Source organism: Gopherus flavomarginatus, chromosome 2 (assembly GCF_025201925.1).
Source record: "Gopherus flavomarginatus isolate rGopFla2 chromosome 2, rGopFla2.mat.asm, whole genome shotgun sequence".
In the NCBI taxonomy this organism is placed as follows: Eukaryota; Metazoa; Chordata; order Testudines; family Testudinidae; genus Gopherus; species Gopherus flavomarginatus.
Window position 1 is genome coordinate 71,603,336 of NC_066618.1, and position 26,914 is coordinate 71,630,249.

The 26,914-nt window shown below is 41.9% G+C and overlaps 1 protein-coding gene across 1 annotated transcript in view; it reads right to left on the minus strand.

Moving 5' to 3' along the window:
- The window catches only part of ZNF385D (zinc finger protein 385D), a 603,454-nt gene that overhangs the window by 141,239 nt on the left and 435,301 nt on the right, over positions 1-26,914 (minus strand). The window contains exons 3-4 of the mRNA XM_050939712.1: positions 24,995-25,137; positions 5,645-5,734 (exon numbers count right to left, since the gene is read on the minus strand). Coding sequence (XP_050795669.1) covers positions 5,645-5,734; positions 24,995-25,137 — 233 coding nt within the window. The remainder of the gene's footprint in view (positions 1-5,644; positions 5,735-24,994; positions 25,138-26,914) is intronic.

Here is a 26,914-nt window from a genome sequence, read left to right on the forward strand (position 1 = left end):
CATATGTTTACTGCATGCTGCTGGTAGATGCGGTGCTGCGACGCTGAACAGCACCATCCCCTCCCCTTCCTTTCTTGATGGTAGACGGTACATCATCCCGTGAGTGCTCCTGGATGGCCTCAGTGAGGTCAGCCGGGGGTGCCTGGGTAAAAATGGGAATGACTCCCTGTCATTCCTGGCAGATGGTACAAAATGATTGGTAACCGTCCTTATCATAGCTGATGGAGACTTTCGTGTCTAAAGAAAAGACTCTGTACTCCCTGGACTATCATAGCAGCTGGAGGCTGCCTCCTCCTCATTTTATCTCACTAAAAAGTCAGTGTTTCTTATTCCTGCAATCTTTATTACTTCATCACACAAATGGAGGGACATTGCAATGGTAGCCCAGGAGGGTTGAGGGAGGAGGGAAGCAATGGGTGGGGTTGTTGCAGGGGCACCCTCTAGAATGGCATGCAGCTCATCATTTCTGCGGGATCTCTGGGGCTCTGACCCGGAGTGGCTGTGCTCTCTCGCTCTCTAGTAGGCTTGCCCCATATTCTAGGCAGGACTGACTCTATTTTTAGATCAAACATAAAGAAGGGAATGACTCGGGGAGTCATTCCCATTTTTGTCTATGGGCCCCCGGCCAACCTCAGCAAGGCCAGCCAGGAGCACCCATGACATCAGCAGATGGTACAAAATGATTGATAACCATCCTTGCCAATTTCCAATTGCAAACGGTACAAAATGATTGATAATCGTCATCACCTATTTCCAATTGCAAATGGTGCATCATTTCATCACCAGTTTACAATGGCAGATGGCACAATAGGGATGGTAACCATCTCTGCTACCTTGCAAAGGCAAATGAATGCTGCTGTGTAGCACTGCAGTACCACCTCTGTTAGCAGCATCCAGTACACATATGGTGACAGTGACAAAAGGCAAAACGGGCTCCATGGTTGCCATGCTATGGCGTCTGCCAGGCCAATCCAGGGGAAAAAGGGCGCAAAATGATTGTCTGCCATTGCTTTCACAGAGGAAGGACTGAGTGACGACATTTACCCAGAATCACCCGCGACACTGTATTTGCACCATCACGCATTGGGATCTCAACCCAGAATTCCAATGGGCAAGGGAGACTGTAGGAACTATGGGATAGCTATGGGATAGCTACTCACAGTGCAACGCTCCAGAAATCAACGCTAGCCTCGGATCATGGACGCACACCACCAAATTAATGTGCTTAGTGTGGCCACGTGCACTCGACTTTATACAATCTGTTTTACAAAACCGGTTTATGTAAAATCGGAATTATCCCGTAGTGTAGACATACCCTGAAATTCACAAGTGTTTCAGGTTGGGCGCAGGCCCTCCTGTAAGTCCTTCTTACATGTGGTGATGGTTAGTCCCCCTGAACAGAGCAGGACCCTGATATTAGGTACAATATGTTTTGTGTTATATGCTCAGCTGAGAAGCTCCAGCCTCTTCCTTATGTCATATTTGCCTCACCTGTGGGCCCCAGTGTAAAAATAAATGTTCCTTTGAGGTGAGCCAGTCATTGAGGCAGAATCAAAGTCAATGGCCCTAGACTGAAATCTTGATTGCGTCTCTGAAATACTCCTTCACCAAGTTGTCAAGCACCTTTTTCAGGTAAGGCAGCTCTCTGGAATCCAACACAGTATGCTGCACTTTCCTGAAGGCAGTCAGAGTATCCTCCCTTCCGCCCCCCTGCCACACACACGATAGAGCTGATAGTTTGACTCAGACATATTCTACTCTGACACAACTTTAATTTGGTCCGTGGTTGATTTGGGGAGAAAAAAGGCACAAAGTCCTGCTTGTTTTTTTTCAAACTTGGACCTTAAGTGAGGCAACTAGGTCCATATTTAGATAACTAAATAACTGTCCTGATTTTGAACACTGATTTTCACAAGCATTTCCCCCTGAAGAGAATACGGTCACTTAGTTACTACAGATACCTAAATTTAGGCAGAGACATTTGAAATCTTAGTAACTTTTCTCAAGATTTTAAAATGCTATATTTTTCAACCAGCAGCAGGGGAAAATCAGGCTACTGCATCATAACCATCTCTTCTCCCCTACAATTAAGAACTGGTTTGGCACAACGTATATTTATTACAAACTTTAAGCCATCATGTTCAATTTTGTATTAGTGTTGCATAGATATGAATATGGGGCCTAATCCAAAGGGTACTGGAGTCAACTTGACCTCAGTGGGCTTTGGATCAGGCCCTTTGTGTTTACCAATTTCATTTACTGTTTGTTTGCATGCTTTGACTTATCACTAAGACACAGTGAATTATTTTCTAATAAAGGACTGCAGATCCCATTCAGAAGATATCCAAACTGGCTATTGGGGCTTCTCACCTGCACCAGAGGGAGCCAGGAGCTTGACTACAGGTGACAGTGACAAAGCCAGACAGGAGCAGTGACCAGGCTTAGGAAAAGCTCAGTTATCAGAAAGGCATCCTTCTGGGGAAGTATCTCAGCACAAGAGACAAGGACAGGTTTATGGGGAGAACTGTTTTAAACTTGCTGGGAAGGGCAGATACTGTAAACAGTCGGACTGAATCAGCCTAGATAAAGTTCAGCTAAGGGACAAAACTTTTGACCTTCATCCAAATATTTCTGAAGGTCTGAACTAGAGATGGACCAATGAGGTGACATTCTGGTTTGGATTCAATTTAAGCAAGGATGTAGGGTTCTGGATCATGCCTTGTCCCACATTTTTAACTGGGTATATCAATTTTAAAAATTATTATTATATGGGCATCAGCTTGGAAACGCTTCTTTGCAAATTTTAATTGTGATAGCTCTGCATGCCAAACTGTAGAAGTCAAGTGATGGCGTAACTTAGGCATCATTTATCATTTATTTTAAGTTTTATCAACTGATTTTTTTCTAACTTAAAGCCCTATATTAGAGAGGAATATGATATTTTCACAATGCACATTTGTAATTATTTGTAACCCTTGTGACTCCCATAACACTTTACATTTTCAAAACTTTTTAGAATATCCGTCAGGGCACATAATGATTCATATCCCCCTTTACAAATGAGGAAACTGAAGCAAAGAGCTTAAAGGGGAAAAAAAATCCTGTTTCAAAAGTCAGACTGAGTAGATGGGCTGAGCCCTAAAGACCTCCAAAGATTAAGGGGGAAGTATTATCTGCAGGAATCTGCAGAGGTGGAATAGCCTCTGGAGCTCTTGTTTTTTACAGGCACTGTTTTACAGGCACTTCTCAATGTAGGGCCTTGCAGAGAAGGGGGCAGAATTTGGGTCTTAGTGAAATGCCAGAGGCCACATAGTCAGGAGCAGAGCTGGGCAAATAACTAATTTTTTGGTTTGCTGGAAGTTCTAAAACATATAGGGAGAAAAAAATAGTTTCAAAGCAAACATGAAATAATTCAGAATTTTTGGCATACTAAAAAGTTGAGAAATTTAGTTTGACCCAAAACGTTTTGTTCGATTTCAGGGCATTTTAAACTAAAAACCAGCCAACCAACCAACCCACAAAGGAAATGAAAGATCAGATTAATGAAACCAGAAGAGCTTGTGGGTAGGTAGTATTCCCCCCGCCACCCCCTGATCCCTTACATTCAAAGGCATGGTGGATAGGACACTCATTAGGATGTGAGACACTCATGTTGAAATCCCTGCTCTTGAGCAGGGCCCCACTCCCAGGTGAGAGGGCCCTAACCACCAACATTTTGGCTATTCTGAAATGGATCTCTCTCTCTCTCCTGCTAGATCTGCTCCACTTTATATAACATACTTGAATAGTCATTGGACCATACAGAGAGAGAATCTATAGCTTGGTGGCTAGGGCACTCACCTGGTATGTGGGAATTCCAAGTCTGTGTCCCTGCTCCATAAATATTTATACAAAATGGAACAGCTCCAATAGGAGAGTTAGAGAGAACCCCTTCCCCCAAATAGCCAACATGCTGGTGGCTAGGTCATTCATCTGGAAGAGAATTTGAACCTGGGTCTCCCATATCCCAGGTGAGTGCCCTGGGCATAAGGGTGGTGGTAGCACTGCCTCCTCCTCCAGTTTTGTGAATGGTACCTAAGTCCTCTAGTGAATCTAGCCCCAGACACTTTTTTTGGTCTGAAACTATTACACAGATTTGTGTCAAATTTGGGAATAGTTTTGGTCAACACAAGATGACGTTTTTCAGTGAATAAACTCCAAAAAATGTCCTCCAGTTCTCCTGGATCCCATGCTTGAGATCAACACAATAGATCATGGTGCTGCCTATCAGAAAACTGTTTCTTAAGAATTTTCTATTAAAGTATTTAGCATTCTTTATAATGTATTAGAAAAGGAGATTCCTCTAGCAATCACTTGAAGGAAAAATATGTGCTGATTATGCTATGCCAAAATAGAAGAACTATGAAGACATACGCAAAGGAGATCAGCAGTGCATTTTAAAAGTTATTCTGTGCCTCACAAACAATTAGTGATGGCTGAACTTGTTTAGATAAAATAAGGCCCAACATGAATTTTAGCCTAAAACTTCAAATTTACTGAACCTGTGAGGTAACCTCAAATATTTTCTTTGCTTCTACGTACCTCAGCACTTCCTGGCCCAGAGGAAAAATAATGTACGAAATGCTATTCTTGTGGTATATCTGATCCAGACAAAGCCAGAAAAGACCTACTGGAAATCTCACAAGAAACTACATGCATACTAAATTCACAGCTCAATTTATTACCTAAAGATCTGGGTCAGCTTTAAGCAGCATCCAAACTATGTCCCCAGTCCTGCAATAAGCTCTGTAAAGATGGACCTCCTGTACCTGGATGGAGCACTATTGACTTCAGTGTCTGCCTGCATGGAGCTCATTGCAGGACTGGAAACTGTAGTCCAAATGGAAGCACCCTTGAGGATTAATCACTAATAAGAGTATCCTTCCTTGCGTACATAATTTTTAATTTTGTTAAGTATACAAGGTCTGAGTCTCATCCCACACCAGTAACAGTCCGGAGTATTTAAACTGAAGATATTATAATACTGTAATAAAATGGGTAAGGAAGAGGAGAAACAGGTCCCTGAACTCAGAAATGTATATTTGGCCTGATCCTGACTATTTTTCCTGTTGATATTTGAAATACAGAATTATGGCTGAGAAGTTTGCATGAAATAGCTTTGAAATCTTGTAAGGAAAGGGAGAAAAAAAATCAAGTGGGACAATTCCTAAAACACTGACAACTTCAAAGCAAACTGATTTATATTAAACCTTTTTTAATAGTGATTAGCATCTGATGTATTCAAGTATGCTGAAAGCTGCCTCTGCCTTTTTATTTACAGTATAATGTACATTCTTTACAATCATAGAAGTCCTGAAAAGTCACAAGTCACTAGTAGCAATCATCTAAAAACTATTTGACAGATATCTGCCTGAAAAAAATCTAATGTAAAATCCCTGATTGGGTTCAAGACTCAAAGACTAGTAAGTAACAGACAAAGGCTAAAACAGAGATGATTACTGCTCTTTTTTTTAAATAAAAACAAATATTAAAAGAAGCCCAGCTAATACTTGTAACTAACATCAGGAGTGTCTTGCATTACTAATTAATCACTGTAATTTATAGAGAGCCTGAATATATTTTAAGTATACCTTTAATTACTAACCTTGAGGTTCTTCTCTACAATCCGTTTTCTGGTGTATACTGCTTCACATATAGGTAGGTTTAAGTAACAGGCACAACCACGGTATAGCATCTTTTTGGGGGGCAAGACAAGAAATATAAAGTCACGTAAATTATACTCAGTGTGATTTTTAATCTAAGGTAATCAGATCACTTAATTGACTAAACATTAAACTTTGTATGTACTTTTGAGCTGCCAATCGGTGAGCCTGTACCATTGTCATGTTTAGCTGAGAAAGGAGAAAACATGTATTTGATCAAAATTAATTGGATCTTCTTTCATTACATTTTAAGTGCAATGCTAATAAATTTTTAATGTGTAACTAAGTATATGTATTAGCCACAAAACTTTGCTTTTTAATACTCTCACCTGAACTACTTGAAGGATACTAAATTTAGCATTACATATACAGAGCTCTCCACCCTTAGGGTCACCATCAATTTATGTGGCAAACCTCTTCCTTATCAGAGCAGCCCCCTAAAAGGAAATTGAGTGCATTAAGTCGTTTCAAAAAGTTCCAATGTTTTGCGAAGTATCAGCTATGGGGAATATTTCTGAAAGCAATAACAACATTTTCTAACTAAACTGCACCTTAGGGTAGAAACAATAAAATAACACCTCAGATTCACAGCTTTGGTGTAACCATGTGTCATTTGAAATGGCCAGTTTTTTTACCACTATTGCTTTTACATTCCTAACTCTGCCTGTCTGAAAAGACACTAAGCATTTTTTACTGCTGCTGCCTGGAAGGGAGATACACACTGTGTGTTCCCTACATATATTTAAGATTAAGAGTACATGCATTTCTCTTTGTGGATGGAAACTTAAGGGCAACGTTTTCATCTGGTAGGCTTTTCTAGGGGTACATCTTGAGTTGATAATTTACACCAAGTGAGAATTGGCACCCTGGAGCGGAGTTTTCCATTCTTTTCATAACTGCGACCCCCTTTCAAAGGCATGAGCTATTTTTACTTCGGTACCCATTTTAGTGCAGTTTGAGACATGTTTTCAACATGACGTGGGATAATTTCCTATATTTCTTTTTGCAAATTAAGCTGAAAAACAGATTTGGATTTCAAGCAGACACAACTGCAGTAGAGAGAGAATAAGTCAACTGAGAGAGAATAAGGTGGGTGGCAGGTGGTGGGTAGGTAGTAAGAGAACAAAGTAGCTTCCAAATAAATCAAATTACATTTTTTATAGTTAAAATGCTTAACATTTTTATTTTAAATAATTTTCTGAAAGTGTAAGAGCTTTATAATAGTGAAGCAAGTTTAAAACATCCTATGTATGTCTTTTTTCCCCACTGTTTCATTAAGTGCATCTAACAAAGACTGCAATTTAAAAATGTCCATGAGAGCAACCTCTGAGTACAAAGATTGAGAAAAATCCCAAATCCAAGTCCTTTGCTTCCTTTCCCTCTCTCTCCCAGGCTCTCTCAATGCCCTCTATCCCCTGGTCTTTTCCAAGTTTTTCACTACCATTCTCAGTGTCACCTTCTTCTTCCAGATACCTCTCGTGTTAGTTCCAAACACCAACAATAGCTAATTTCATTTCCAGGTGCTGATGCTGCAGTCCTGGAGGGCACTGATTAGCTTTGACAGTACTCCTTTAGGGTTTTTTTTCCTTGTAATCCCAGAGTCTAGCAACACCAATAATGTAATAGTTTCATTCCATTAGCAAATCAGTAAATTTCAAAAACAAAATGCAAGCCAGAAAGTGAATAAAGGACATTCATTAACCTATTCCCTACTGTAACAAAAGCACAGCACCCTGCATGTACCCATTATTAAGAACAATGCTTAGACTTATTTGCTATAGCAAGTCACATTTCAAAGCCTGTGTGTTATGAGTGATGATCTCCTCTAGTCTCTCCTCAAGCAGACTTTTTCAAAGTTGCTTGCAACTGTCTTTCCTTAGAAGCCAGGGATGTGAGTTGAATCCTTGGGAGGGCCATTTGGGGATTTAGTTGGGGATTGGTCCTGCTTTGAGCAGGGGGTTGGACTAGATGATCTCCTGAGGTCCCTTCCAACCCTAATAATCTACGATTCTAAGCAACAGAGTGTACCAGTTTCTTTAGGTAACTGAATTACATACAGGGCTATCGTACCACTGATGTGAAGTGATCATCTCTTGTAATATAGCACTGGAATGAAGGTTTAGCTGTCTGCACAGTCACCACAACCCCACAATTGAATTGCAACTCATAACTCCAAACTTGTTTATACCTGAATTTATTTAGTTATTTATTACTCCATGCCTGTGACATGGAGCAACTTCTCATAAATGGCACCTGAGCAGTTTCTTTGGAAGATGTACTCATCTGGCTTTGCTCTAAATGTCACCACAATGGTTATTTTTCAAATGCATTGGCAGGACATGACAATGGCTAAAACTGCAGCTTTAGTGACAGACTAGTGTGTGGTGCCTTCACCTGGAAATCTCCGGGGAAATATACAATTTCTAAAGGAGATACAAAACCAGTAAAGCTCAGTAGGTAGAATGTTTCCGAAATGAGGCGGCACATTTAGCAGCAAAGGGTGGGTACTGCAGGACAAAGAGAGCTTGCAGTTAGGATAATAACGTTAAACCATATGTACAACAAATATTATATAGCTAATGTCTCAAAACAACAAAATATAAAGGAACAAGCAGGAGCCTCATGCACGACTCCCACTTAATGCTGCAGTGTGGTGGCAGAGTCTGTGAGACGGGGTAAGTGGTGCTTTGTGGGGCTTATGCAGGCACAGCGCAGTTCATCTATCCAGCTCCCCTCAGCAGTATCTCAGTGTTTTCTACTCCACAAGCTTCTCTTAAAAGGGAGGCCAAAGAGTGATTTCCTCCCTATCCTTGGCCCCACCTCTCCTTGCCAGAGCCTTCTAAGTAGAGGCATGTCACTCAAGGGAAATCTTTCTAGGAGTCCCCCTGCCCTGATACATTCAGACACCATCTAGAGACTGGGATGAGGTAACAGGAAAATCAAGCTCTACTTGCCATAAGCAAACGTACTGCTTCCATGATCATATCAACTCAGTCTGTGACCTAATCACATCTCACTAGCTAAATAAGATCAGGTCGGATCAGTACTTGGAGGGAACGCCTCAAAGGAAAATATAGGATTCTTGAGGAAGTTGTTTGGGTGTAGCCCACGAAAGCTTATGCAAAAATAAATTTGTTAGTCTCTAAGGTGCCACAAGTACTCCTGTTCTTTTTGCGTTTTCTCTAAGGCTTAGGGACACTCTGCTGTCGGGGACTCCATCTTTTGGATGAAACACAAAAACTGAACTCCTCACCAGTTGTGGTCATTAACGCATTTCTGACACTTGTGCAAGTGAGGCAAAGGCAGCTTTAAGCTACCTTTGCGATTCCCTGAATTATGGGATGACACTCCATTAATATGTTGCTTTTTGATATATAGTAAACATTTGATTAACACATGTTTTATAATAAAAAATATATTTTAAAAACAAATATAATGTAATCTTTTGCACAATTAATTATGAATTATTTTGGTAGTTTCACGTGTCTAGCTCTTCTATGCAGTATTACTTCAAACATTTAGCAGAGCCAAAGGCAAGATGCCAAGAAAAACAGCAGTTGCATGAGAATCTTGAATTTAAAATCTCAATATGACTGTACATGTCCAACATATAACCTTTGGGGACTGTCTTTCCTTGTTAAAAAAATGGTGGGATGATAAAGTAAATCAGACAGAATATGGGCACTATAAAAATACTCCATTTTATGAGTCATTCCATGACACATGAGATGAATGTGTTCCTAACCATGTGTCATTTACCAGCCAAAATCACTGTGGTTTAAAATTGTGGGAAGGGAAGAAAGAATCTCAAATCTTGTATTTATTTATCATCATGGATTAAAATGTGCTAATTATATACACACACTCAAAGAGGTAAATGTGCTCAAAAATATTTTTTTATGTGCATGTCACATTCTGGGGTGCCTCACAATGCTTTGCAGTTGTAGCTCCCAACCTGGGCCCCTCGCAAACAGCATGCAGGTCACATCCTGAGTGTTTCTATATAGCAGGGGAAGGCAACCTATGGCACATGTGCTGAATGCGGCACGCAAGCTGATTTTCAGTGGGACTCACACTGCTCGGGTTCTGGCCACTGGTCCGAGGGGCTCTGCATTTTAATTAAATTTTAAATGAAGCTTCTTAAACATTTTGAAAACCTTATTTACTTTATATACATCAATAGTTTAGTTATATATTATAGACTTATAGAAAGAGACCTTCTAAAAATGTTAAAATGTATGACTGGCACGTGAAACCTTAAATTAGAGCGAATAAATGAAGACTCAGCACACCATTTCTGAAATGTTGCCGCCCCCTGCTATATAGCTTCAGCCCTGGTCTAGCATTTGTGACCCCAGTAGCCTGTCAGCAGCATACCGGTCACACTCTGGTTTCCACTAGCCTTGGCTGCCATTTGCAGGCTCCCCCCAGCTCTCCAAGTCCCAGATTTTCCCCAAGCTGTGTGTTCTGCACTGTCCAACCCTCTCCTGGGCAGTTTATGATTCCTGAAAGGAGTCAATGTTCAACAGTTTGCAACTTTAACTGGAGTTACCAAACAGTTCAGTTTAAACACAGCACTGGATTGGTTTAGATTAAAAACAATACAACATGTTCATTAACAAAAGAATATAGGATTTTAAATGAATTCAAGTACAGGAGATAAAGTTGGAATATGGTTACAAGAAAATAAAAATGAAAATATGCTTCCAGCAAGTTTTAGTTCTGGGCTGTGTTTAAGATGGTCTTTCTCACCTACAGTCTTCCAGCAAGATGGTGACTGACCCTTTCCTTGGTAACCATCTTTCCTAGTGCCCAAAAGTGCTGGTGCCTTTGTCTTCTTAGGCTCCTCTCTCATAGTCCAGTGAAACTCTGACATGGATTTTTCCGAGGATTACCCCTCAAAGCAAAATTGATTCAAACAGTGAAGGTGGCGATTGGGGGTTTAGGAGGTTCCAGGCTTTTTCCTCTTACCTGTTTGCTGAAATACAAGTTTGCTGTATCTCCTGCTATTTCCTCTCCCTGCTGTCTGGAGAATCCTGCTTACTACTTCTATGTAAATTGAGGTAAAAACACATTCCTTTGTTTAGGACAGATCTGTTGAACAACTTTTGCCTAATCCAGACTGTCTAGTTTTCAACAAGTGCTAATAACACCATAGAGTGGGATTTTATAATTTATAATTGTAACCCCGAAGGAGAGTAGCTAGATTCCTGGGGCTCTGTCTGCTGGCAGCTCAGGGAGAGGCACACCATCCCTGGTAGGGAGGGGGAGCCAGCCAGGGCAAGGGCAGAACTGGCTGTGTAGGGAGCAGGCCTGGGACTCACCAGCTCCCCACACAGCCACTCCTGCCCTTGCCCTTGCACTGACTGGCTCCAGACTGACTCAAAAATGGCTTCTCCCCTTTCCTGAACTCCCTGGGAAGGGCATCTCACTCCCTATTGGTTGCCGGACAGACTCTGAGTTTGTCTTGGCTCCCTCTCCCTACCAGGGATGGTGTGCCTCTCCCAGAGCTGCTAGCAGACAGAGCCCCAGGAAGCTAGGTAATCTCCTCTGGGATTACATAATGTTGCTACAAATATTTCACCATGGTTTATTGACTAGTGAGTTATTAGTTTTAAAATGATACCTCTCAAGGCATATTTTGTACACAGATTATCACACTAGTGTGTATGGTGCCAAAGGGATGCTTTTGGTCAGAGTGTAAAATTTTCTGTGCTGAACATGGATGCTTATTTTCATGCCTCTTCTTGGAAATTTGTCCATAAAAGAACAAAGCATTGTAGCAGGGTGGTCACCCGCTCCTGCCCTGAGAGGTTTAAAGACAGTCCTGGGAGAGGGCTGTGGCAAGGGAAAAGCTACTAGGCTGATTGAGGAAGCAGCCGCAGCTGGGACACGCCCTAATTAGGGTGACCAGAAGAGATGAAGAAAATATTGGGATACATGGGGGGGAGCAAAAAACAAAAAAACACAGTGATGCCGGTGGAGCGAAATATTGGGACAAATTGCGTCCTGACCCAAGACCACCCAATTATTGGGACATCTGGTCACCCTAGCCCTAATCAGCCCTCAGCTGGCCCTATATAAGAGGCGGGGAGCCTGGAGCTCAGCAGTCTCTCTCTGCTTTCAGAGAGAGAGAGAGAGAGAGAGAGAGAGAGAGAGAGAGACCTGGCTGCTGGGAAGCTCAGAATATCTAGAGTGAGGCAGGGCTGGGGAAAGGCCAGAGGGGCTGGGGAACTCCAGGCTGGCAACTCCCCAGGCTGCAGGGCCTTGTCCAAGGCCCCATAGAGGTACTGAGTTGCAGAGAAAGGCAGCAGGTCCAAAAGCCCCTTGCCTGTGAAGAGTGGCTCATACAGCAGTCTGCCCCAGGGAGCAGGGGCTAGTTGGTGACTGGCAGGAGCCTACGATTGAGGAGACGTGGGGATATTGGGTGGGGGTTCCCTGGAGAGGGGAGATCATGAGACTGAGGAGTGTACTGCTAGGGTGCAGCACCCCAGATAACAGGGCACTGGAGTCCGAGGGCCAAGCGGAAGTGGGATACCAGCCTGAAGAGGATGCTCCAAGGCTGGCAGAGCTAATTCCCAGAAGAGACCAGCAAGAGGCGCTGCAGGGGTGAGTCCACTCTCTTACAAGCATAGATTGTGGATAAATGCTGTAAACCAGTTATTCATCTAGATTAGCAATACAAGCAAGTCCCTGTGAATATGTTTGTCTCATCAACAGAAATATTAATGAATTTAGAATGTTTTTCACTCTTTTCTTCCTCAGACCTCAGTAATCAAATAATTTCTTTAAGTGATTCCATTTCACTTTAATTGCAGCTTTTAAAAACAGGTTAATACCAGCCATCCATATTTAAACTGTAGATTTTATGATTATGCCACCCATTAAAGGTTTTTTTTCTTTGCAGAATAAAATAATCATTGATCTTTTTCATCTGAGTGCTATTAAGACAAAGGGTGTAAACATCAACTGATTAAAACATTGCTTTCAATGCTTTATTAAAATTTATTTTTAAGCAGTTCTACTCATTAAGACGTGACAAATCTGAAGAGCACTTCATTTAATTTCCTTTATGAGGATGTTTTGCATGCAAAACAGAGTCTGAGGAATCCTTCTGTAGCCATAGTAGTATGCTATGGCTTTCAGATAACTTCTTACCTGCCAGCCCACTCTGCAGGGCCTGCTAGCACATATGCAATGCAGAAATAGTTAAGTAGGAAAGCTTTATTCCTTCAGTATTACTAAGCATCAATTTAAAAGCAAACAAATATAAGGTCTTCAGATGCTGCTATTCATTTTTTTAAATAAATAAATTACAGCAGAAAATTGGAAGACCCATTTGGGATTTTTAAAGGAAAATTTACCCTGACTTCAGCTCAGGAGCTGATAATGGCATACATAGGTTTTCACCTCCAGGTCACAAATCAAATCCAGTCATTTGGTTGACAACTATTAAGACTTAGTGGCAAGGGGCACTTTTGGCTAATTACACGCAGATGAACCAATGGGTGCAGGTTATAAATCTGACTATCAGTGGGGCAGCCTTAGGAGTAGCAGAACCAAGAACAAGCACCAGTGAGCAGCGATGAGTGACTGAAGAAATAATATATTGCCTGGAATGTATCGGACAGGTTCTGTGCTATCATACAAATGTTGGAATTCCATGTGCCACAGGCTTAACTGAACAGCATATCTCTCTGTATTGATATACTCAGATCCAGAAGGAATACAGGCTGCAGTGACTGCCCACAAAGATCACCCATAAGGAGACATCAGTGGGGACATTCAACGAAGCCATGAAACTGGTCATTGAAAGTGCTGTTTTTTTGGCCAACTCCACTATTCTACCTACTGGGGAAAAATCAAACTTATGGTCCAGCAGCTGAAAAGACAGATCTACCACTGATGCATAGCACACTCGAAACAATTGGTAAACAACAGGAAGTAGAGAAGGTGAACAAGGGAATTATATCCTGGGTATGTATGGAGACCTTAGATTCAAAAATACCATGGGCACTATGTTGTTCAAAGTAGAGAAGAACCCAGGATATTTTAATGTGATCTTAAAGTTTGCTTCCCATTGCTGGAAGAAATGTGATCACTTGAATGTCTGTAGAAAGCAAATACAGAATGAGTGTGAACACAGCTGTTGCAAATATAATTGAAATTCAAATGTAAACTTTTTATGGATTTTTTTCTGGCAACATTCATCCAGTTCTGCCCCTCTAACCTTGCAAGACTACTGCCATCCATCTGGTAACATGTGTCTGCTGCTCATGATGAGCACAGAACAGCTTCAAATTCTCTTACTGGAGCATAATCGGAAAAGAAAATTGCAGAGCATTGCTCCAACCAACTGGCAGGAAATTCAAACAGCTCCAAGAGCAGGGCCAATAGGGCTGTTGAAACATAAGGTAACATTTAGAATGCGATTACAAGGACACCATTGTTGGGGTCTGGACTGAAACATGCTAGAGACCTAACTGGTTGGGTGCTAAAAGAAACTGAAAGATATAAAAGAAAGACAGCAGTGGAAAGCAGTCCTAAAACAACCGTAGTCAGTCATGCTCACCCCAGTATAGGACGATCAACCAGTAGTACAGAGCCAGAATAGCAACTCCTAGCACCCCTGCCATGTCTGATTGTTGACATAAGCTATAGATGAAAGACAGGAGTATGGTTGGAGCTTCTTTGGGGATGTCAGCAGTAAATGGTCTAAGTTGCTCCAGGGGACTGAGCTGGCACACGACCAACCCGTGACTGGGTAAACACAATGACGACCTTTGCACTGTGCTGCTTGAGCTGTGTGCCCTTCAGAGATAGAAGAGGATCTAAGTCAGAGCGTATTTCAGGAAGGGCGTAGAGCAGAGGTGGCCAACCCGTAACTCTGAAGCCACATGCGGCTCTTCAGAAGTTAATATACAGCTCCTTGTGTAGGCACCGACTCTGGGGCTGGAGCTACAGGCACCAACTTTCCAATGTGCCAGGGAGGGGGGGTGCTCACTGCTCAACCCCTGGCTCTGCCACAGGCTCTTCCCCCACTCCACTTCTTCCCCCACAGCCCATGCCCCTTCCTACCCCCTGCCCAGAGCCTGCTGCACCCTGGCTGCTCCCCAGAACCTCCTGCACACTGTGAAACAGTTGATTGAGGCAGGAGGCAGTGGTGTAGCCAGGTGGAGGGAACAGGGGGAGCGGGGAAAAAAAAAAGCGCCACCCTCTGCGGCACTTTTACTGACAGGGCAGCGCTCCGGGTCTTCAGCAGCACCTTGGCGGTGGGCCCTTCACTCACTCCGGGGTCTTTGGCAGCATTTTGGCGATGAAGTTTCAGTGCCGCCAAAGACGCCTGGGGATAGTGAAGGGCCCGCCGCTGAAGACCCAGAGCGTCGCCCCATCAGTAAAAGTGCTGCAGCGGGTGGCGCCTTTTTTTTTTATTTTTTTTTTTTAACTCCAGGGTAAGTAAAATTAAAAAGGTGCCACTTGTGCTCTGTGGGGGAGCAGCTGCTGCCCTGCTCTCCCCTCCTCCCCCGGCTACACTACTGGCAGGAGGCCTAGGGAGGTGCTGATCCATGGAGCTGCTGACAAGCTGGACACACTGAGGTGGGAGGAGGTGGAGCTGACGGGGGCTGCTGCTAGCTTATTACTGTGGCTCTTTGGCAATGTACATTAGTAAATTCTGGCTCAGGTTGGCTACCTCTGGAGTAGAGCACAGATTAAGGGTTAAACAATTCAGCAAACAAACCTGGCCTCTGCAAATAATTGAATGTTTCATACTTATGTTGATTCATTCATGTTTTGTGAGTACCAAAACAAAATGTCTGAATTGCCTGGATTTTGTTGTGTTTGCTTATTTGGCTACACCCTGCCCCCTTTTTCTTCTGTTTGTGAACAGGCCATTATTCCTAAAATTTTACCCAGCTCTATTAAACTCCGATTACAGCTTTTTTGATCATTTTGGCAAATATTCCAGTTGAACAATGCTAGAGATGTGGGCTCTAAGAATCAGACACCAGAGTGAAGACAGCTCCCAAATGACTTATGCTATTAGCCAAAGACAAAAATCCTGCTCCCAGAAACCTGTGAATGACCGGCCAAGCAATGGAACCTTGAGGCTCTCTCTTTTCTTTACCAGAAACAGTAACATTTCTCCTGCTCTGTTTCACCATTATATTTAAAAGGGTTTGGTACATTATGGCTCCTCATCTGACAGAGTGCCTTCACTTTTAAGCCAAGTTAAAAAGTAAGAGTTGGTTCTTATTACCGAGTCCTTGTAATGCTGTTTTGATTCATACTAAATTGAAGCCACGTTTTGCCATGAATATCCCTTCATTGAACCAGAGCATTCCAACTGCTGCACGTTAAAGGACATTCTGTCCTGCAGAAAAATAGTCGCATTCAGTTAACCCAGACACTACGGCCATTGCACAGAGCAATGCAAAATAACCAGTTTTCATTTTGTCAATTTCCTACTGCCAGCAGTGACAAAACTCACCAGTATTTCTGATTGCCCTGGCCCCCAAAGCTACATTCCCTCCATAAGAAACAGCAAACTGGCTCTTTCCTGGCTGAAAAGTTACCTGAGACCCTGAGCCTAAAGAGAAGATTTTCAAAATATTTTCTGGAGGGCTCTTTGTGAGCTCCTCTTCTTCATGTGTCCTGGTCCTAAACCCCCAGGAAATTCCTGGGTCAGCAACAAGTCTTTGTGTACTGTCTATTCCTACCAGTTGCTTGCTCAGGTCACTTACATCTCCCAAGCAACCATAGGGTTACCTTCTGTGTTAATTAGGTGAATTGCTAATAAAGTTGATTTGCCCCTGTGCAGGTGTGCAAGGCTGGAGAAAGGCAACTGCCAGCAAAAGGGCCAGTCACAATTGCTTCCTGCTAACACCTGTAGAAATGGGGTGGGGAGGCCTCAGTTACCTGAGCACCAGCTACTCAGGAAGGGTGCTGCAAAATCTGACTTACAGCAGGAAACTAATACCCCTGGCAAGCATGTTCATCTATTTTCCAGGAGACACTGAAATTCTTGTCTCCCAGCTCCATTTGCTTAGTGCCTCAGCCTCTTCCATATGGCTAAGTGCTCCATAGGCAGAAGAGAGATGTGGGGCTCTTAAATATGGCAGCAGTGTGTAAATAGCTGGAAGAAAAGTCAAGGCACTGAAGGCGAACTATACATTGAACAAGAGGCCTCTATACAACATTCCATCATTTAAAAATCCATATGTACTGTATTTCTGGCACATAGCTGCACTTCTTTAAAACCAAGCTGGGTTTATTGCTTGGCAAAGGACATGTCCAGGGGTGTGCACAAGAATAAAAATTTAGCTGCTTTTCGAGGGGCACTTTTTGTGCCTCCCACAACCAGAGGAGCTGGCTTTTCCTCTCCCCCACTGCCCATGTGACTGGAGGAACTGGCTCTTCCTCCAAGTCACCCCACCCCCTACCCCCGTGGCCAGAAGAGCTGACTCTTCCTCCCACACGGCCGGAGCAGCTGCCTCTCCCTCCCACGCAACCAGAGGACCTGGTTCTCCCTATTGCAGCCCCAGAGCCAGTGGAGCTGGCCCTCCCTGGCAGCCAAAGGAGCTGGCCCAAGGCCATAGGGCCCAAGGCTGGAGGAGCTGTCGTCTTCCTCCCTGGCCCGGGGTTGGAGGAGCTCGCTCTCCCCGCCCCAGAGGAGTTCTGAGCCCTCACTGACTGGGTGGGAAGCCTGGCATGCCCCTGCATGCCTCCCCCTGCACACACTCCTGGATGTGTCTTACCCACTATCTTGGTGGAGACTTTCCATTGACCGTACTGGGAGTTCAGCACATGGAATGAGGCTAAAATGTGCAATTTCACAACCAACATATCCAGCTTCTGGCCTGCAAACAGTTGTGTGGGGTCAGGGAAATTATGAAAATTTGTTTTTTCTAGCTTTCATATTACATATGCTAGGCATATTCTTTAGCAGAATAAGTCCACAAAATATCAGGTAATATTTATAGAAATTTTTGCAGAGTAGCAAGTGATCAGAAAAAAAAAAACAGCTTGGAGAAATCCACTGTTTAGTTTTCAGTGCAGTAATTATAAGTGCCTTAAATTCATATTTCTAAGACTCCAATGCTCAGATATTTTTTAAAAGTATCTTATTAGGTAGCTGAAAGGTGTGGCGTGCCGAGAATGCCAAATGTGCGATAAACACATTTGAGATGTTTATTTATACTTTTATATTCCTTGTGTTTATTTTCCTACTACACAGATATTCTTCTTACTGTAACCAAAGTTATGATACTTTTTTTTAAAATTAACAAACTATATATAAGTATTCCATACTGTTTCTATCCAAAATCTCGTATGTCCGGATTCAATAAAAACTCTGTTCAGGGTCTTTACCAGATAAACTCACACTGAACTGATGAGTTTGAGAGAGAAAGAGATTCTTCAGGGCTTGCACAGCAATATGCTGTCTTCAATTTAAATGGCCAAGTTGTTAAAATTCCTTTTTACGTATGACTCCGTGGTACGCATTTGCTGTACAATTAAGTATATAGCACCTACAAACGTTCAGCTTACCAGACTAATTAGCATGCTGCTTTTATGCTTTGTTTTAAAAATAGAAAATATCAAATTCATGACACAGAATGAACATTCAAAGATAACCTGAAAATCACAAGAACCTGAAACACATGAACAGGAGGCTGCCAGGCAACTCACCATATTCTACAGGCCACTATCCTCCAATCTCACTGAGGAATACCAAAAGAAACTACATCATCTGCTCAAGAAACTCCCTGCTCTTGCACAGGAACAAATCTACACAGACACACCCCTAGTGTTCCGACCAGTGGTATCCTATCTGCTACCCAAGATCCATAAACCTGGAAATCCTGGCTGCCCCATCATCTCAGGCACTGCCACTCTTATTGCAGGGTTATCTGGCTATTTAGACTCTCTCCTCAGACCCTATGCTACCAGCACTCCTAGCTATCTCTGAGACACCACCGACTTCCTGAGGAAACTACAATGCATTGGTGATCTTCCTGAAAACATCATCCATGCTTTCATCTTAAGATTAAATGTTCTTGCTTACAAAGACAATTACATTGTTCACAGCATTCAAAGAGAGAAAAGCACAGACATTGGCCTGTTTTGGCAGTCTGATTTTCTGAGGATAGCATAGTGTAGGCAGGGAACCATACAGCCTAGAAAAAAAATGGTCAGGAGGGAGTGAGAAGAGGGTCCTCCCGCACGCTGGTGAGAAAAGATGGCTGAGAGCTGCAAACCTAGTAAACCACAGTAAACCACCATGGATGTAGAAGCATTTACACCAATATTCCACATGAGAATGGACTACGAGCTGTCAGGAACAGTATACCTGATGAGGCCATGGCACATCTGGTGGCTGAGCTTTGTGACTTTGTCCTCATCCACAACCATTTCAGATTTGGGGACAACTTATACCTTCAAGTCAGCGGCACTGCTATGGGTACCTGCATGGCCCCACAGCATCCCAAAATTTTTATGGCTGACTTAGAACAATGCTTCCTCAGCTCTCATCCCCTAGCGCCCCTCCTCTACTTGCGCTACATTGATGACATCTTCATCATATGGACCCACAGGGAGCAGGCCCTTAAAGAATTCCACCTGGATTTCAACAATTTCCACCCCACCATAAACCTCAGCCTGGACCAGTCCACATAAGAGCTCCACTTCCCGGACACTACAGTGCAAATAAGTGATGGTCACATAAACACCACCCTATACCGGAAACCTACTGACTGCTATACTTACCTACATGGCTCCAGCTTCCATCCCAAGATACTACCACATTTGCTCCAATCCCTCAGACAGACACAAACACCTACAAGATCTTTATTAAGCATTCTTCAAACTACAATACCCATCTGGGGAAGTGAGGAAACAGATTAACAGAGCAAGACGGGTACCCAGAAGTTACCTACTACAGGACAGGCCCAAAAAGGAAAATAACAGAACACCACTGGCCATCACGTATTGCCCCCAGCTAAAACCTGTCCAGCACATCATCAACGATCTACAATCTATCCTGGAAAATGATCCCTCACTCTCACAGACCTTGGGAGGCAGGCCAGTCCTCGCTTACAGACAGCCCCCCAACCTAAAGCAAATACTCACCAGCAACTACACACCACACCACAGAAATACTAACCTAGGAACCAATCCCTGTAACAAACCCCATTGTCTACTCTGTCCCCATATCTACTCTAATGACACCATCAGAGGACCCAACCACATCAGCAACACCATCAGGAACTCATTCACCTGCACATCTACTAATGTGATATATACCATCAGGTGCCAGCAATGCCCCTCTGCCATGTACATTGGGCAAACCAGACAGTCTCTATGTAAAAGAATAAATGGACACAAATCAGACATCAGGAATGGTAATATACAAAAGCCAGTAGAAAAACACTTCAATCTCCTGGACATTCTACAACAGATTTAAAAGTAGACATCCTTCAACAAAAAAAAATTCAAAAACAGACTTTAAAGAGAAACTGCAGAACTACAATTCATTTGCAAACTTAATACCATTAATTTGGGCTTGAATAGGGACTGGGAGTAGCTTGCTCACTACGAAAGCAATTTTCCCTCTCTTGCTACTGACACCTCCTCCTCCATTATTGGGAATGGACCACATCCACCCTGACTGAATTGGCTTTTCCTTACTGGTTCTCCACTTGTAAGGTAACTCCCTTCTCTTCATATTTATGTCTATATCTGTAATTTTTACTCCATGCGTCTGAAGAAGTGGTTTTCTTTACCTATGAAAGCTTATGCCCAAATAAATCTGTTAGTCTTTAAGGTGTTACCGGCCTCCTGGTTGTTTTTCTGAAAAACACAGTGACGCTATTTGGCTTTCCCTGTCCCCTTTCACCAGTCTCCCCATGTCCTCCATCCCCAACATCTTCTACCCCAGATGCTTGATACTCCTTGCCCTGCCTTCACACAGGCCAGAGGTCAGTTTCTTTCCCGGCGGCACCCATTAGTAATTGCTTCAGCTAACACTTCTGAGACCCAAACTGAGAGATTTCAAACAAAATAATATTGTATTGAGGATTTTACTGAAATGTGGATAAAATCATAACATGAAAGATAATCGTTAGTATTGTTTAATTCTATTGTAGTAACTCCGAGCCCCAGTCAGTATCAGGACATCATTGTGCTATGCAATGTGTACGTACGTGTACACACACACACACACACACACACAGTCTTTCCCACCCTCCACCACCACCCGGAGAATTTACAATTTGAGTAAACCGGATTGGTTGTATATACAACTCTACATTGCTTTTATATCTAGCTCAACTAGATCCAGAAAGTCATCTAGCATCACCCCTTAGATCTATTAAAAAATTAATGTAGCCTGCTTTTAAGCAGAGCATTTCTCTAGAAGCACATTCATTACTTAATTGCACTATGATTTTGCGCTGGCTGCATGTTTCTAGGGAGAGTTGTTTTTCATTGACAAAGCCCTAAATGGCTTGGGACCTGCCCACCTGAGAGATGTCTACTCTCCCCTGTGACACTGCTTCAGCTGCAGTTATGCAGAAGCGTTTAAGCTAGATTCCCCCCACCCCCACCCCTTGGTTTAAAAGAAAAGGGAGTGTCTGGAAATTTGGCAGCATGGGGACCAGGACTCTGGAACTTATCCCCAATTTGCTCTAAAATAGCCCAAATGAGATAACCTTATGCATATACTGCAAAACCCATCTGTTTGCTAGGACTTTGGGAGAGACAGAGGGGTTTTTTGAGGGTCTGTTGCCTCTGATATGATTTGTCACTTCTAGGTCTCAGTAATTTGGTCAATGCTAATATGTCTGCTATTGGAATGAGGTCCTCCACTAGTAGTGAGATGGAGTATAACATAGCATTTAAAGCACAGGGTTAGAAAGCCAGAGTTCTGGATATTCGTCCCAGTTTTACTATTGACTTGCTGCTTGACTTTACTTTAGTCTCATAACATGACTTATTTATTTCACAGGGTACTGTGAAACTCAATTAATACAGGTTTGTAAAGTAATTTGAGATCATTTGGTTATAAAGCACTCTATATATTTACAAAACCATGATCATACATGAACAAATGTATTTGGAAAAGACATCTTGGTCAAATCTTACGTGTTCTCTTTCTCTCATGCTAAATGTACGTCTTTGTCAGAATGTGCTGTTGAAAACCAAAACTGGCTTGTACGCTACCTTCTCCTTAGGCTGATTCTGTTCCACTGCAGCTGATATGTCCTCACAGATTTTTTTTCAGACTGGAAGAATTTCTAGAAATATGCAGGATTTCTCAGCCAACCTGCCTGTTTACAGAATGCCTTTATCCAACTCAGGCTTATAAATTACATGTAGCAATGTTCAATATTGTATTGTTCAGATGGAAAAGTGAAACTCAGATTGGGATACCGCAAATCAGAATGCAAGGGTCATGTTGCAGCTATGAAGTATGAGAGGATGCTGATGACAATGGCTGACATGACTGGATCCTCATGCACAGGAATGTCTCATTCAGCAAAGGTGAATTCAACAGATGGCAAAGTATCAGGGCTTGTCTATACTTAAAATGCAGCTTAAAATGTGGGGCTTCAGTGTAGATGCTACCTATGCCAACGGGAGAGGTTGTCCCATCAGCATAGGCAATCCACCTGCCTGAGAGACAACAGGTAAATTAACAGAAGAATTCTTTCATTGACTTAGCATTGTTTACATGGGGTCCTACGTCAGCTTAACTGTGCTGCTCAGGGATGTGGATTTTTCACATCCCTAAGCAACATAATTATGCCAACATAATTTTCTACTGTACACCAGGCTTTAGAGACAGCAGCACTGCATGAGACTGAAGTTCAGGCAAGGGACATGGGGACCTGATACATTAGTCCTAGCTTGCTAGAAAGATGGGCATAGAAACAGAGAGAGTCTAAAGTTGTGGGGTAAGCAAAGAATGGATTGCTAGTAGAAAAATGTTTGGTGATGAGAACAAAAGGGGCACTGGTAGGAGACCATTTTTACTTTCTCATTTCCTGAATAATTGTAATGCATCTTTTTCTTTCAAAATGTACTGTAGTAGGAATGTATATGTTTAATTAATAAATATTTAATTTGAGTTGGGACACCCAAGAAATACCTGCCACTTTTGCAAATGTGGGGAGGAATGCAGCGCACACACACACACACACACACACCTACCTACCTACCTACCTTTGAGGCCATTTCCAGAAGCATCGATTCTGAAAAAGGGCACTTCCTGGAATGGCCTTATAGTGCCTGCTCATCAGATTCTTGCACCACTAGTATGCTTTTGCAAGTGCCACTTAATGGTACATGACATAATAGTCCTAAATGGGAGGTTTGTTTAAAAAGAAACAAACAGAAAAGATCAAGTATCAGGGGTAGCCGTGTTAGTCTGGATCTGTAAAAAGCAACAGAATCCTGTGGCACCTTATAGACTAACAGAAGTACTGGAGCATAAGCTTTCAGATGCACAGAAAAGATGTGTAAGTGGCTTCATAATTTAAGTTATACTTGAAGTTTTAGGATGCAGTCAACACTGCAATTCTGCTAGTGAATGAAAACTGGCAAGTGAAACTGACAATAATAGTGTCATTGGCCAGTTTTCTACACTGGATTAGATGCAAAAGTAAACAAGCAGCAAAAATCATAAAAAGTAAATCAGATTTTTAATTTCTTCTTAAATTTCATAATAGACCACTGAGCGAGTGAGAAAAACCCAGGCTATGGCCTGACCACTTTTTGGTGAAGCCAAACGTGAGTGGTGCTGCAACCCCATGAACCAAGTCAAAATGCCACTCACTCAGACATGGCTCGGCTATCCCTCTGTCATAGTTTGAGTAGGTGGCTTGGGTGGTGCTTGGGTCACAGTGCCACTCAGGTTTGTGCTAAGTCAAAAATGCCATTCACTCAGATTTGGAGGGGGTGGCACAGGGGCTCATGGGCCAGGGGGGCCAGGCTGCTGGTGTGGAAGAGGATTGTCAGAAGGGGGGCAAATCTATGTCCCTACCCTCCACACACACCGACATGAAATGGGACTTTGCAGCCCCTGAGCTTCAAAACATGTTATCAGTAACACAGGTAAGAAAGAAACTGTGAGGTTTAATCTTACTACATTTCTGGATATGATTTTTATCTCAACAGGCTGTCTTCCAAAGAGGGATACTCTTTTAGGGAATAGTTTGGAATTGGTGCTATGCCTCTTAGGATTTAAAAGTAATCAGCTTGCAACTTACTGCTTCTGGGGTATTCATTAATGTCTGTTCTTGTTAATTGCTTGTATTTAAGACTAGCAAATATTATTACCAATTAGTACATTTTAATAATATTACAGTTTATGATATTTATGGGTATTCTATTTACAAGTAGATTAATATTTAATTACTGATATTTGTTATAAATTATTAATTACTTAGAAAATTGACATGTTCCTTTACTACTCCTAATTATTTCAATATATATTTGAATTAGAATTATTTTCTTCTGATCTGGAAGTTTCAGCCTCTTCTATCTTTTCTTAATGTCATTCCTTTTCAATATCTAATATTTGTACATAAGGCAAGGGGCTTTGTGCAGCTTGCAAAAGGGGCTATGATTGGTGCTTGCTTTTAGTCCTGCAATGGGTGCTTGCTTGCTTGCTTTTAGTCAGGCAAAAAGTAGTAAAATGCAGCAAATGTGATATCAATTTAAAACCAAGTTACAATTTTGTTTACAGAATTAATTATCTCAGCAGATATAGGAAAAATGGAAGGATTATGAAATAGGCTTTTGTTAGAAAAAATGGATGGAAACATTTAAGTGGTAACATTTTTCTCAAAGTGTGAGGGATCATTTATAATTAGCAATTATTAAAGATACAACTACCATAGATTTTAGTTTCAAGGGCAAAGAAAGAAAAAATCCTCAGCTGAAAGAGAAAAAATACATTGTTTTGTTTTCTGATATTCAAATCTGCAAGTATACCATGTATTTATGTTTTCATTGTTGCTTCAGTTTGTCCCTGAAGTTTTGCTGTTGATATTCACCCACATATGTTACTATTTAGGATTTTTAGTGAAGTGTGTTGGTGACTGACAATGGAATTCTATCATCATGAGAGCTATTCATCTTGGATCCACCCTGTAACACATACCAAAACCTAGTCTGGTAAAATGTCCTCATATCCTAAGTGAAGACAAAGTTCCATTTGGAGCCTACTTGTGTCTCCAGAGAATTGCAAATTGGAGGAATAGACATTAATCCATCAGTATGGTACTTACTGCATTGAAGTTGGGGAAGAGATTGACTGCTGCTGCTGTATCCAGTGGAAATGGAAGAAATGGTTTAATATCCAGAGATGGTTGTAATGGTGGGGCTGGAGTACGCACCAGGGCTGGAAGAGCAGGGCTCTGGCATGTGCCACCTTCAAGGAAAAATATGAAAGAAGATAGTAAGCAAGTGATTCTTGGTATGAAAATAAATATAGAAAGAGTTTTATGCCAATATCAGGTTAAACACACACATTTGTATTTACCATCAAATTACTACCTTGTTAAGTGTGCAACAGGCTTAACTAATGTTTATGATTCTTTGCTGATAATTGACTAAGATACCAGTCTTTCAGTTCTCTAAAATTAGCTAGCAAACCTCCTTTCCCTCCTCTGGATTATCTTGCAATGTTAGTATAGTTCAAGTCAAATTTTCTTTTAGATGTTCAGCTGACCTGATTCTATTATAAAATCAAAGCTGCAACCACTGACCTTTGTTCAAACACTCCAGGTCAACTTAGCTCCAAAAGACTTTTTTTACTCTTCCATTCAGTAAAAATTATTTCAGCCGGTGACTGTCCAAGACTTTTCCATTCACTTGTTTGTTTTAAATTTTATTTTCTTAAATGTGCATTTATTTCGCTAGCTCAGCAACTTCAGCACAAACTTAAACCTAACTAGCAGAGCATACCTTGCTGCCTCAAGCATTGCTCAGTAAAAGTCTATTGTGAACGCACACTTATAAAACAAATTCCACATTACAGGTGTTTGTCAAAGTTCTGAATGCTACTGCAGTTCCAAGGCTACCGACAGATACTTTTTGCTGTTGCGGCAGATGGGCTTGGTTCAGAACTCTGTAAGGCAGAAAAGCTCCTCCTTGCTAAAGCTACCAATGAACAGTTCTGTGGGAACATTATGTAAATGAATAAATCCCCTTGCATACTAATAAGCAGCCACCTGTTTGTAATGAACCACGATTTTACAGATTTATTTGCCCCTTGCCACAGATCCCAACATAGTCCAGATGATTGAGAGCTGGAAATATTCAAACCCAATCTCGGCTTCCACTGTCTCCCATCTTCTGGTTACATTCCAAAACATCAATTCACTGTTAATTAAAGACTGCTTGAATCCTAGGAAACTGTTGAAATATGCCAGTGTTGTTCTAATCTGAGAGGCAGGCAGCAGACTGTAAAAACCTGCTGGTAGGAGGCCAAGAAACATTCAAAGAACAAAATGGAAAGGGAGTTTTACCCCATCACAGAACACAGAGAGAGACAGATCAAAAATTTCTCTCTCTCACACACACTTGCTTCACAGATGAGTAGTATATTTTTTTAAATTAGAGTTCATATATACAGCAGTCAGAATGACACACTAAATCTGTCCACATTTGGCCAGCAAAGCTGCTAACCAGAGTTGCAACTCAGTGCTTCTAACTGAGTGCTAATGGCATAAGATTTAATTAATCAGTTGTAGCAGGGACATCAGCATTTGGGCTTCTCAATATAAATTCAGCTGGAGTCAAATAATCGAAGACTATGTTTTAACATCTTTTCAGTTCCTCTGTGAAACACTTTACAAAGTATTCTTGAATAGGATGCATTAATCACCAGTACACCAAAGGAATTAATTTAGGGCTCATCATACTCTCACACCGGTTTCACACTAGGGTAACTGCACTGACTCTGTTGGAGTTACTGCTGATTTACATGAGTGTAAGAGTGCACAGAATCAGGACTGTACAATAAGGCAGTTGAGCACACAGAGACTACATAAAAACACTACAAGAAGTCTGCAATCACTGCAGTCCATTAGAAAGTTATTTATCATCTGCTTGATAATAGCAGCAATTAATGGAGTGGCTACTGTTGGAGATAAGATACTGGACTAGATGAACTGCTGGAATGTTATTATGTAATTATTATGTAG